At 44.9% G+C, this 13512-nt stretch overlaps 1 protein-coding gene and 1 pseudogene across 1 annotated transcript in view; both read right to left on the reverse strand.

The window, feature by feature from the left end:
* The window catches only part of LOC105539731 (zinc finger protein 761-like), a 27745-nt gene extending 23214 nt beyond the window's left edge, over positions 1-4531 (reverse strand). Inside the window, 2 exon segments of the mRNA XM_011980154.1 lie at positions 79-205; positions 4517-4531. Of these exon segments, the coding sequence (XP_011835544.1) occupies positions 79-205; positions 4517-4531 (142 nt within the window).
* A 3514-nt stretch (positions 4532-8045) lies between these two features.
* On the reverse strand, positions 8046-10792 carry LOC105539421 (annotated as a pseudogene).
* Positions 10793-13512: the final 2720 nt, after the last annotated feature.

Raw genomic sequence — 13512 nt, forward strand, 5'->3', positions numbered from 1 at the left:
AAAAAAAAAAAAAAGAAAGAAAGAAAGAAAATACAAAGATACACAAGGGCACACCCCCAGCAGGGAAGTTATCCTCACCCAGGGAGACCAGGTTCCTATAATTCTCCAACATCACGTCTCTGTATAGAGTCCTCTGAGCAGGGTCCAGGCATTTCCACTCCTCCTGAGAGAATTCTATGGCCACATCCCTGAACGTCAGTAAAACCTGAAATGAAAACACATTTTAAGGAAATGGTTATGGGAGGAGTTCTTATCTTTACAGAAAATGAGAAGAGGAGAGAAGGGAAAGTGTGGATTGAAATGCAGTGAATGTTCTAGCAAATCTGAGTGAGGGATTTCTCACCACATTTTGTCTTGCCAGTTGTGTTTTACTAAACTTTTTTTTTTTTTTTTTTTTGAGATGGCGTCTCGCTCTGTTGCCCAGGCTGGAGTGCAAAGGTGCAGTTTCTGCTCACTGCAACCTCCACCTTCCAGGATCAAGCGATTCTCCTGCCTTAGCCTCCTGAGTAGTTGAAATTACAGGCATGCACCACCATGACCAGTTAATTTTTGTATTTTTAGCAGAAACGGGCTTTCACCATATTGGCTAGGTTGGTCTCAAACTCCCAACCTTGTTATCTCTCTGACTCAGCCTCTCAAAGTGCTGGAATTACAGGCGTGATCCACCGTGCCTGGCCCAGAAACTTTTATTGACACACCAAGTGACATTCAGTATCTAGATGAGGCAGAGTATGAGTGATGTCTTCAGCGATGACAACGTCCAGAGTGAAACATCAGAAACTAAAATCTGGCTGGGCACGGTGGCACATGCCTGTTAATCCCAGTCACCCGGGAGGCTGACACAGGAGAACTGCTTGATCCCATGAGCCAGAGGTTGCAATGATTTGAGATTATGCAACTGCACTCCAGCCTGGACAACGGAGACTCCATCTCAAAAAAAAAAAAAATTAGCCAGGCATGGTGGCAGCCACCTGTGGCTCCTGCTACTTGGGAGCCTGAGGTAGGAGGATGGCTTGAGCCTGAGGGTGGAGCTTGCAGTGAGCTGAGATCGTCCCACTGTGCTCCAGCCTGGCCAACACAGTGAGACCCAGTCTCAAAATAAAAGAAAATACATGAAAACTAGATTACTCAAAGTATGAAAATCCATTATACATATATACGTCAACAAAATAATGAAACCTACACAGACTCACATAAAACTACATGTTAATACAAAGGGTTGTCATTTTCCCCAGATTTTCAAAATGGAAAAGTTGTTCAAAATATATACATTTGTGTGTGTGTATATGTATGTATATGTATATGTGTGTGTGTATATTGTGTGTGTGGGTGTATATATATATAAAGACTTTAAAAATATAAAAAGTAGCAAGTTATGTTGAACTGAAGAAGAATCCCATCTTGCTGGAAAAGGATACATTGGCAGTTGGGGGAGGGAAAATCTTGTCAGATCTAAGAAAACAGGAAATGCCCCATCTTAGAGGAAGCAATCACGCTTTCAACTGCCTGACCTGGAGGAATGTTCAGATATCTGTAGGAATGCAGGTGTGCGCAGAGGCAGCCCCTATGGCACTCCTTATACAGGGAAAAATTGCAAAGGACCCACCCACTTGTCATTCAGCTAATTTCCAATGCAGATGGCAAACAGCAAGCTAGCCACATTTACTAACGTGAGAACATGTAAATTTTCACAATTAGCAGCATCAAATATCAAAGTAAAATATTTACTGGAACATAAAGAAGAAAACAGACACTGTGGTCTACCTGAGGATGGAGGGTGGAAGGAGAGGAGCAGAAAAAATAACTACTGGGGACCGGACAAGGTGGCTCATGCCTGTAATCTCACCACTTTGGGAGGCCGAGGCAGGTGGATCATGAGTCAGGAGTTCAAGATCAGCCTGGCCAACATGGTGAAACCCTGTCTCTACTAAAAATATAAAAATTAGCCAGGCATGATAGCAGGCCCCTGTAATTTCAGCTACTCAGGAGGCTGAGGCAGAGGAATCACTTGAACCCAGCAGGAGGAGGTTGCAGTGAGCTGAGATCATGCCATTATACTCCAGCCTGGGCAACAAGAGCAAAACTCAGTCTCAAAAAAGTAAATAAATTAAAAATAGCTATTGGGTATGGGGCTTAACACCAGAGTGATGAAGTAATCTGCACAACAAATCCCGATGACACTCGTTTACCTGTGGAACAAACCTTCACGTGTAGCCCCAAACCTAAAGTGAAAACACAAATATAATTTTTTTTTTTTTTGAGACGGAGTCTTGCTCTGTGCCTAGGTTGGAGTGCAGTGGCACAATCTCAGCTCATGACAATGTCTGCCTCCAAGGTTCAAGCGATTCTCCTGCCTCAGCTTCCTGAGTAGCTGGGATTATAGGCATGTGCCACCACACCCAGCTAATTTTTGTAAAAAAGTTATTTGTTTTTAAATTTACCTCAGACTTTTCTCTAAAGTCTCATAATGATGCTGAAATACACGTGTATGAGACTTGCTCTGACAACTAGCTCCCCAGTGAGTTTGGAAGGAGGGTGGAGGATGTGACAGGGAAAGGAGATACCTTATGGCCAAGGGTCTAAGCTGCAACTTTGCTTGGAGTTTTATCACAAAACAAATATATTCATTATGTGATGTTTAAATAGAAAAATATACATTTAATAATAATCATTGGGGCTGGGCACAGTGGCTTGCACCTGTAAACCCAGACCTCCAGGAGGCTGAGGTGGGCAGATCACCTGAGGTCAGCAGTTTGAGACCAGCCTGGCCAACATGGTGATACCTGTCACTAATAAAAATACAACAAAATTAGCTGGGCATGGTGACGCGTGCCTATAATCCCAGCTACTCGGGAGGCTGAGGCAGGAGAATCCTTCAACCCAGAAGGTGGAGGTTGCCATGAGCCAAGATCATGTCACTGCACTTCAGCCTGGGTGACAGAACAATACTTTGTTTATTTAAAGTAAAATAATATTATAATAATTATAATCATTTTTAATGAAAACACCTGTTTCACAAGTCTCTCCCCAGTAACAAACACCACAGTCTCCATGAGCCTAATGTGCTAAAAATGGCTTAATGAATCTCCTGCTATTATTGAGGTTGATTTCATATTCTTAAAATAATGATGGAATAAAACATCTTCTATCGTTCATGTCTGTGTAATAACTTTCCATTCTAATTAGCAAGATTTTTGGCGTCAGAAACACAGTAACTCACTGAATTACCTAAAAACGTAGTATAAAATCAGGCAGAAACATTTCTCTATATTGGTCGCCTTTTCTAGAATTTACCACGTACTGTGTGCATATTAATACATGACTTCTGTTGCGGGAAGTCAGGGACCCTGAACAGAGGGACTGGCTGAAGCCATGGCAGAAGAACATAAATTGTGAAGATTTCATGAACATTTATTAGTTCCCCAAATTAATGCTTTTGTAATTTCTTACGCCTGTCTTTACTGCAATCTCTGAACATAAATTGTGAAGATTTCATGGACATTTATTGATGACTTCTCCAATCAATACTCTTGAGATTTCCTATGCCTGTCTTTAATCTCTTAATCCCATCGTCTTCATAAACTGAGGATGTATGTCACCTTAGGACCCTGTGATGATTGTGTTAACTACACAAATTGTTCGTAAAACCTGTGTGTTTAAACAATATGAAATCTGGGCACCTTGAAAAGAAAACAGGATAACTAGGATGTTCAGGGAGCAAGGAAGATAACCATTAGGTCTGACTGCCTGAGAGCCGGGCAGAACAAAGCCATATTTCTCTTCTTTCAAAAGCAAATAGGAGAAATATCGCTGAATTCTTTTTCTTAGCGAGGAACAGCTCTGAGAAGGAGAATGCGTTCCTAGGGGTAGACCTCTAAAAGGGCCGCCGCAGGAATGTCTGTCTTTTACGGTTGCACATAAGGAATGAAATAAGCCCCAGTCTCCTGTAACGTTCCCAGGCCTATTAGGATGAGGAAATTCCCGCCTAGTACATTTTTAGTGAAACTGGTTGTCTGCTCTCAAATCCTGTCTCCTGATAAGATGTCACCAATGACAATGCGGGCCTGAAACTTCAATAGCAATTTTAATTTCACCCTGGTCCTGTGATCTTGCTCTGCCTCAGTTGCCTTGTAACATTTTATTACCTTGTGAAGCACGTGATCTCTGTTACCCACATCCTATTCGTACACTCCCTCCCCTTTGGGAATCACTAATAAAAACTTGGTTTTGCAGCTTGGGGGGCATCACGGAACCTGCCGACATGTGATGTCTCCCCCAGATGCACAGCTTTCAAATTTCTCTCTTTGTACTCTTTCCCTTTATTTCTCAGACTGGCCAACACTTAAGGAAAATAGAAAAGAACCCACACTGAAATATCGGGTGCCAGGTTCCCGATAGACTTCCATTGGCAGTTGCTCTAATCCTGGTCTACAGAGAGCTGACAGTGCATCCAGAGGTGGTCCCAGCATTTCTGATAGGAAGGAGACACAAAAATCCACTGAAAATGTCATCTCACCTGAGAAAGAGCCATCCCTGACTCCTGTGCTTTCCTCTTCCTCTTCCTCACATACGAAGATTCTTTAGCAGTCAATCCTGAAAGTTAGAAATATGTTGTTTATTGCTCAAATCCACACACCCCCTCCCTGTAACACAATGAAACATACAAAGGAGACCTCACCCTGGGAAATATGGTCCCCTCTACCGCCCACTCCACCAGGGACAATAAACTCCAACGGGAAAACTCCCACTTCTCTCGTGGAGGAGCCCACGTACACACTGCAGCAGTGGGAACCTGGGCTGGAATGAGCTCCTCTTCAAGGTACAGACCCAGCCCTGACCAAACCCCATGCAGAGGCTGGGTGTGGTGGCTCATGCCTGTCATCCCAGCACTCTAGGAGGCCAAGGCACGTAGATCTCTTGAGCTCAGGAGTTTGAGAGCAGCCTGGGCAACATGGTGAAACCCCATTTCTACCAAAAACACAAAAACTTAGCCAGGCATGGTTGTGCACGTCTGTGTGTCTGTGGTCCCAGCTACTTAGAAGGCTGAGGTGTGAGAATCTCTTCAGCTCAGGAGTTTGAGACCAGCCTCGCCAACACGGTGATACCCTGTCTCTACTAAAAATAGAAAAACTGAGCCAGGCACAGTGGCTCATGTCTGTAGTACTAGCAGTCTGGAAGGCCGAGAAGGGTGGATTACTCGAGGTCAGAAGTTCGAGACCAGCCTGGTCAACACGGTGAAACCCCTTCTCTACAAAAAATTTAAAAAGTAACTGGGCTTTGTGGGTGTCTATAATCCCAGCTACTCAAGAGGCAGAGGTAAGAGAATTGTTTGAACCCAGGAGGTGGCAGTTGCACCGAGCTAAGATCATGCCACTGCACTTCAGCCTGAGTGACAGTGTGAGACTCAAAAATAAAATAAAATACAAATACAATAATTAGCTGAGTGTGCTGGCACACACTTGTAATCTCAGCTACTTGGGATGCTGAGGCACAAGAATCACTCGAACCCAGGAAATGGAGGTTGCAGTGAGCCAAGATCATGAGACTGCACTCACAGCCTGGGTAATAGAGACTATCTTTAAAAAAAAAAAAAAAGCAAGCATTTCTGATGTGATTGATGCAGAGGTAATAAAACGTTAAGTAACGTGATAGAGAATGAAGGGCGGAAGGAACTTCAGATAGTGGTAGGAGGGCATGAGACACAGCTCTGAGCCTAGACCTGAAGGAGGAGAAAAGGGACAGTGCTGTGATCATTTAGGGACATAGGGTAAGAGCAGGGACAATGACCTGAGACAGGAAGGGTTTTGATATCTGGAAAAACAGAAAAGCAAATGTGAGTGCAGCAGAGGGAATCAGGAGAGGAGGGCAAGCTCCCAGGAGGAGGCTGGACACTGGCAGGGGCCCTGGACACAGGGCTGTGGAGCCACAGTGAGGAGATGGGCTTTTGTCCTGGGGAACACAGGAAGCTGGTGGAGGGTTCCCTGCCAGGGACGGACATGACCTGGTTTAGATTTAGCTGTGATATCCTAATACAGAGAAAGGCCCCAAAGATTGTCTCTGTCTGAGTCTACACCTCTGTTTCTTCCATTCCTTTGCATTTTTAAAAAATTTATTTGATTTTATTTTTGGGGTATCTCAACTGCAAAGAGGCCTTCCTCTTTCACTAATCCTCCTCAGCAAAGACCCTTTACGGGTGTTGGGCTGGGGGATGGTCAGGTCTTTCCCTTCCCATGAGGCCATATCTCAGGCTACCTCAGTAGGGAGAAACCTTGGACAATATCCAGGCTTTCTTCGGCAGAGGTCCATGCGGCTTTCTGCAGTGCATTGTGTCCCTGGGTATTTGAGACTGGAGAATGGCGATGATTTTTACCAGGCATACTGCCTGCAAACACATTTTTAACAAAGCACATCCCGCACAGCCCTAAATCTGTTAAACCTTTAGTCAACACAGCATATGTTTCTGCAAGCACAGGGTTGGGGCTAGGGTTACAGATTAACAGTATCTCAAAGCAGAAGAATTTTTCTTAGTACAGAATAAAATGGAGTTTCTTATGTCTTCTTCTTTCTATATAGACACAGCCACAGTCTGATCTCTCATTCTTTCCCCCACAAACACCTCATGGCTTGGATGGAATCCAGGGCTCAGGAAATAAAATCTCTCATGGCCTCTGGAATGTGCCTAGAGTTGCTGGTTCCTTGCTTCTAGCACTTCCAGGCTCATAAAACGGTTGTATCTTAAACTAGAATAACATGTTCCCCATGATCTCAAGTAGCAGAATATGTTCCATATAAATGCTAAACCACACACCTGTAGATCATGTGCTGAATGCACCACTTCCTTTCAACCCCCATGGCCTCACCACCTGCTTCTTTGACCACCAATAAATAGTGTGGGCTTCCAGAGCTCGGGTCTTTTGCAGCCTCCATACTAGCATTGGCTCCCTGGACCCACCTTATGCATCCTTAACTTGTTTTTTCTCATTCCTTTGACTCCACCGGACTTCATAGCCCCGATAGCCTGGTGGTGGGTGTGGCCACAACAACAGTTTCATGCCAATCCATCCCATATTTCAACATTAGTCCAGAAGGGACCAGAGGGCCTTGAGGGAAGCATGCACTTAATAGCTCACAGCTCCATATTTTCACAGATGACAGAAGAAAAGAAAACTAAAAAATAGCCTAACTGGTTAAACTACATTTTGATGTTAAGGTAAAAGGTCACTGATATCTTTACCAGGTACACACTGACACAATCAATCTTCTGTATTAGGTACCAAAGTTTTCCAACAAATAATAAAGACTAGAAAGCATGCAGACCTTGACATGAACCAGACGCAACTAGTTTCAAACAGAAACTATTTTGAAATTGTTTTCTAAAAAATCTAACAAATTCTCGGGTCAACAGGAAAATAACTGGAAAATATACTTGTACAGAAAAAAAATGATGTGAGCTGATTATAGTATGTGACAAAGGCATCTTTCAGAAGTGATTATTATTTTTACATCACAACACGCATTTTGAAGACATTATGCATTATGCTCACATTCCCTTAAATGTTGTTTTAAAAGTTCTCAAGTCTCTAGCCCAGCTGGAATCTCCAGGGAGAGGCAGAGACAGTTTGGTGAAAAAGAGGCAGGGGAGGAGGGGGTGGCAAAAAGAGAAAGCAGCCTTCCAGTTAAAGACCAGCCCTCAGTTAAGAGTCAGCTTCACACCGGGTATGGTGGCTCACGCCTGTAATCCCATCACTTCGGGAGGCCGAGACGAGTGGATCACGAGGTCAAGAGATCGAGACCATCCTGGCTAACACGGTGAAACCCCGTCTCTACTAAAAAATACAAAATAATCAGCCGGGCGTGGTGGCGGGCACCTGTAGCCCCAGCTACTCGGGAGGCTAAGGCAGGAGAATGGTGTGAACCCTGGAGGCAGAGCTTGCAGCGAGCTGAAATCACGCCACTGCACTGCAGCCTGGGCAACAGAGCAAGACTCCATCTCAAAAATAATAATAATAATAATAAAAGAGTCAGCTTTGGGCAGGCTGGCCGCAGGTGGAGTCAGGGTCAGAGGAAGCAGCAGCAGCAGTGGGGGACTGGGGCATTCTACATCTCACTCAGGTCAAGCAGAGTCTGGTCCCGCATCCTTGGTGTACAGAGGTGTTCCTCTTTGCTGCATTTCACTTTATCTTCCAAGTCATCAATTGTCTTTTCCAGTTTGACTACCAATCTCTCAGCAAACTCAGCACGGGTCTCTGCCTCCTTGAGATTATCAGTAAGAATCATCACCTCTTCCTCACATTTGTCTTCTTTTTGAGAGTACTTTTCTCCAGCTGCACTCAAGACACTTCAGGTTCTGGTCCATCAGTCTGATCTGCTCCTCCATCTCTCGCCAACGCGACTCTGCCAGCTCAGCTTGTTCTTCTGTGCCTTCCGTGTCGCCTTCAATAATCACCGACTTACGAGTCACCTCTTCATACTTTCTGCCTCTTCTGCAATGTGCTTAGCTTCTCTGAGTTGGATTTCCTGGAGTTCCATCTTTTCTTCATCTTTGAAGGCCTGGTTTTCAATAACCTTTATACTTCTCTCACTCTCATCAGCAGCTTTTTCCACTTCTCCCAGCTTTTGCAGGGCAGTGGCCAGGCGCTCCTGAGCACAGTGCAGCTCCTCTTCAACCAGCTGGCTCCTATGGTTCAAGGAGGCCACCTCAGCCTCGGCCTGTTCCCAGGCCCGCCTTTCTCCTTCAACTCCTTGCTGGAGGTGCTCAGCTCGCTCCTCTGCATCATCTGCCTGCTGCTGCAGAACCTGGATCTCACACTTCACTGTGTTGATGGTGGTGACCCCAGCCATGGTGCCCACCCAGCTACTACTCATGGTCCAGTTCCTGCTTCCTCCACTTAGCACTGCAGCCTCCTCTCTGTGATTAGGTATTAAAAAAGAAATTTTGAAAACTAAGATTTATCTCCGCTGGGCATGGTCGCTTTCGCCTATAATCCCAGCACTTTTGGGAGGCCAAGGTGGGTGGATCACCTGAGGTCAGGAGTTCAAGGCCAGCCTGGCCAACAGGGTGAAACCCATCTCTGCTAAGAGTACAAAAATTAGGTGGGCATGGGGGTGCGGGCCTGTAGTCCCACATATTTGAGAGTTTGAGGCAAAAGAATCGCTTGAAATCAGGAGGCAGAGGTTGCAGTGAACTGAGATCACGCCACTACCCTCCAGCCTGGGTGACTGCGTAAGATTCTGCCCCCCACCCCCCAAAAAAAAGAATAAAGAAAGAAATGAAGAGGAAACAGAAAGAAAATAAAGTAAATCTATTACACATGAGCACAAAAGCACTTTTGATGTCCCTTTTGTTTTTCATTTTATTTTTTGTTGCTTGTTTTTGTGAGATGGAGACTCACTCTCCCACCCAGGCTACAGTGCAGTGGCATGATTTTTGCTCACTGCAACCACTACCTCCCAGGTTTAAGTGATTTTCATGCCTCAGCCTCCCCATTAGCTGTGACTACAGGTGTACACTACCACGCCTGGCTAACCTTTGTACTTTTAGTAGAGACCAGGTTTCACCATGTTGGCCAGGCTGGTCTTGAACTCCTCACCTTAGGTGACCCACTCACCTCCGTCTCCCAAAGTGCTGGGATTACTGGCTGGAGCCACCACATTTTGATGTCCCTTGTAAAAAGTACTATGTAGGCAAGGTGTGGTGGCTTATCTCTGTAATCCCACTATTTTGGAAGGCCAAGGCAGAAAGATCCTCTGAGCTCAGGATTTTGAGACCAGCCTGGGAAACATAGTGAAACCCGTTTCTATTAAAAAAAAAATACAAAACTTGCCTGACTTGGTGGCTCATGCCTGTGATCCCAGCTACTCAGGAAGCTGAGGTAGGAGGATTGCTTGAGTCCAGGAGGTCGAGGCTGCAGTTATAAGAGATCATGCTGCACTCCATCCTGGGTGACAGAGCCAGGCCCAGTCACAAAATATTAATTATTAATTAACTTAATTAAAAGTATTATGTTATAACAGAAACTGATTTTTTTTTTCCCACTTCACTGCACCACTTCCTACCCCACCCTCTGGGAAGGGAACAGAGTAATTCACAACTGAATAAGTCACTGCCTTCTGGCTGAATAGGGATTCCAAGTAGAAGCTGACTTCTATGCCAAGATTTATAGGATGTACATGTCTTATAGATAGGAATTTTAAAATTCTCAATCTCAGCTGTGTAATTTAAACAAGTTTTAAGTTATTAGAGTATATACACAGAAGTCAACATGTCACAGGTAATCATATCCAATGAATTCACCCACTCATCTGAACCCAAACTCACCTACCCCTTTTATTCTTTTAAGACAGGGTCTCGCTCTGTTGACCAGGCTGGAGTGCAGTGGCATGATCTCGGCTGACAGTAGCCTGGACTTCCTGGGCTCAAGTGATCCTCCTGCCTCAGCCTCCAGAATAGTAGGGAGTACAGGTGTGCACCATCATGCCTGGTTAATTTTATTTATTTATTTAGTTTTGGCCGAGACAAAGTCTCACTATGTTGCCAGGCTGGTCTCCGAACTCCTGTACTCAAGCAATCCCCTGCCCCAGTCTCTGAAAATGGTAGGATTAAGGAGTGAGCCACAGCACCCAGCCCCCTTTTCAGGTACCAATGCAGCCACATATGCAAGAAGAACAAAAATTATTATTTCACTTAGTTAAAGAAATTCCTGGCGTACAGGCTGAGGACAACCCACCTGGGTTAGCTGTAAATCATGCACCAGTAGTAGAATTAAAACCAGGAGCAACCCCTGTTCAGGTTGCAACGCGGGCAGCAATGATTATGCCACATTTTAAAGAGGAAGCCTTAGCTATGCCTCTCCTCCCAGAACCTCCTCTCCAAGAGGACCCAAGTTATACTCCAAATCAAAAAACCTGGGGTGCCCAAGAAGATGAAAAATATATTAAAAGAAAGTGGTAGACGTTCTTCTACAGCAGACCAGGCATTCCAAAGATGTTAGCTCCTAAGTTTGTGAAGCAAATTCATCAAGAAACTCATATAAGAAAAACAGCATTAGAAATGTTATGTAGTGCCATTTCTTTCTTTCCTTTTTTTTTTGTTTTTGAGACGGAGTCTTGCTCTCTCGCCCAGGCTGGAGTGCAGTGGCACGATCTCGGCTCACTGCAACCTCTGCTTCCCGAGTTCAAGAGATGCTTCTGCCTCAGCCTCCCTACTAGCTGGGATTACAGGTGCCCATCAACACGATCGGATTTTTTTTTTTTGTATTTTTAGTAGAGATGGGTTGTCACCATGTTGGTCAGACTGGTCTTGAAATCTGGACCTCATAATCTGCCTGCCTTAGCCTCCCAAAGTGCTGGGATTACAGGCATGAGCCACTGCACCAGGCCACGAAACAGCCAGTTTTATGTGCTGCGGCTCTCTGCTGTCACTCCAGCCGTTTGTGAACAATGGTTAACCTGTGCTCAGAATAACCCACGACAGGGGCCCACTCAGCCCCAAGAATTCAAGAAGTAGGAGCCAGGCCTTGTGAAAACTTGCTTATAAACTTTACTGAACTGCCCCACGCCAGAGGCTACTGGTACATGCTAGTGCTTAGTTGTACCTTTTCAGGATAAGTTAAGGCTTTCCCCACCACAACAGAAAAAGCACAAGACGTGACTAAAGTACTGATAAAAGACCTTATCCCCAGGTTTGGACTACCTCTAACTTTAAAGTCAGACAATAGGCCGGCATCTGTAGCTGAAATAGTGTAAGATTTTACAAGACTGCTAAAAATAAAATAGAAGTTACACATAGACTGTCAGCCACAAAGTTCAAGGAAAATAAAATGCATGAACTGGACACTCAAGCAGCTACTGAAGAAATCTTGCCAAGAAACTCATCTGAGATAAGATCAGGTGTTTCCTACGGTCCTCCTCGGAGATGGTTGCACCCCCACCAAACAAACTAGGTATTCACCTTATGAGACTTTGTTCAGTCAGCTTCCTCCAATCATAAGTCAAATTAAAAGTGAACTCCAAGAACTAGAGGATTAACTTTCAGAAAGCAAATGCAGGCTTTAAGAATAGCCATGCAAGAAGTCCATCACTGAATACGAGAAAGAATGCCTCTAAGTCTGACAGATCCAGTACACCCCTTTAAACCTGGAGACTCTGTTTAAGTTAAAAAGTAGAATCCAACTTCTCTAGGACCCATACAGGATGGGCCCTATACTGTAATCTCATCCACACCCACTGCTGTTAAACTTGCAGGAATCGTGCCTTAGATCCACCACAGTCAGTTGAAACCAGCAGCTCAGGACAAGTGGACCAGCCAGCAAGACCCAGATCATCCAACTCGGCTGATCGTGAGATGAGACCAAGCTGCTGCTGAGGACGACAGCCCTGCTCTGGTCACTCCAGAGGCTGACCAGTCGATGCAGGGCTGAAGCTCGAGGGCACGACAAGCCCTGCTCTAGTCACACACTGGAAGCTGACGAATCTACCCACAGCTGAAGCTTGAGGACTAGTCAAGCAAGTAAATATGGTTAGAAATCTTAAGAGTAGTAGTTTTCCGGCCAGGCGCGGTGGCTCACGCCTGTAATCCCAGCACTTTGGGAGGCTGAGGCGGGTGGATTACGAGGTCAGGAGATCGAGACCATCCTGCCTAACACGGTGAAACCGGTCTCTACTAAAAATACAAAAAATTAGCCGGGTGCAGTGGTGGGCACCTGTAGTCCCAGCTAGTCCGGAGGCTGAGGCAGGAGAATGGTATGAATCCGGGAGGCGGAGCTTGCAGTGAGCCGAGATTGCGCCACTGCACTCCAGCCTGGGCCACAAGAGAGAGACTCCATCTCAAAAAAAAAAAGAATTTGTATTTATAAAGGCCAGTCGTGGTCGCTCATGCCTGTAATTCCAGCCCTTTAGGAGGCCAAGATGGGTGGATCACCTGAGGTCAGGAGTTCGAGACCAGCCTCACCAACATGGAGAAACCCCGTATCGAAAAAAATACAAAATTAACCAGGCATGGTGGCACACGCCTGTAATCACAGCCTTTCAAGAGGCTCAGGCAGGAGAATCTCTTGAACCGAGGAGGTGGAGGTTGTGGTGAGCCGTGATCATGCCATTGCACTCCAGCCTAGGCAATAAGAGCAAAACTCCTTCTCAAAAAAAAAAGACTTATACTTCTAATCAGACCACCTGCTCAATTTGTGACTCAGGAAATAACAACCTTATGTATGCTATAACCCCAAGTTTTCACCTAGTGAATAATTTTACCTCTTCTTGTTAGGAACATTCAGTCAACTATAGAAGCAATTGTAACCAGGCAGACTACCACTCAGCTAATAGCTCTATATAAATATCAGCCTGTGCCTAAAGAAGAAAACCTGCTCTTTCATGAAGAATCCAGTAATAGTGGTGGCTTCTCTTAAAATCTTATTTATAAAAAGCAGCAAAGGGAGAAAACTGAGGCAGAAATTTTAAAAATCAATCTGCATTCATTCACTCCAAGAAAACTAACAGGCAAGGCAAAGGTTAAAA

The sequence above is a fragment of the Mandrillus leucophaeus genome, unplaced genomic scaffold (genome assembly GCF_000951045.1).
Source record: "Mandrillus leucophaeus isolate KB7577 unplaced genomic scaffold, Mleu.le_1.0 Scaffold104, whole genome shotgun sequence".
Classification (NCBI taxonomy): domain Eukaryota; kingdom Metazoa; phylum Chordata; class Mammalia; order Primates; family Cercopithecidae; genus Mandrillus; species Mandrillus leucophaeus.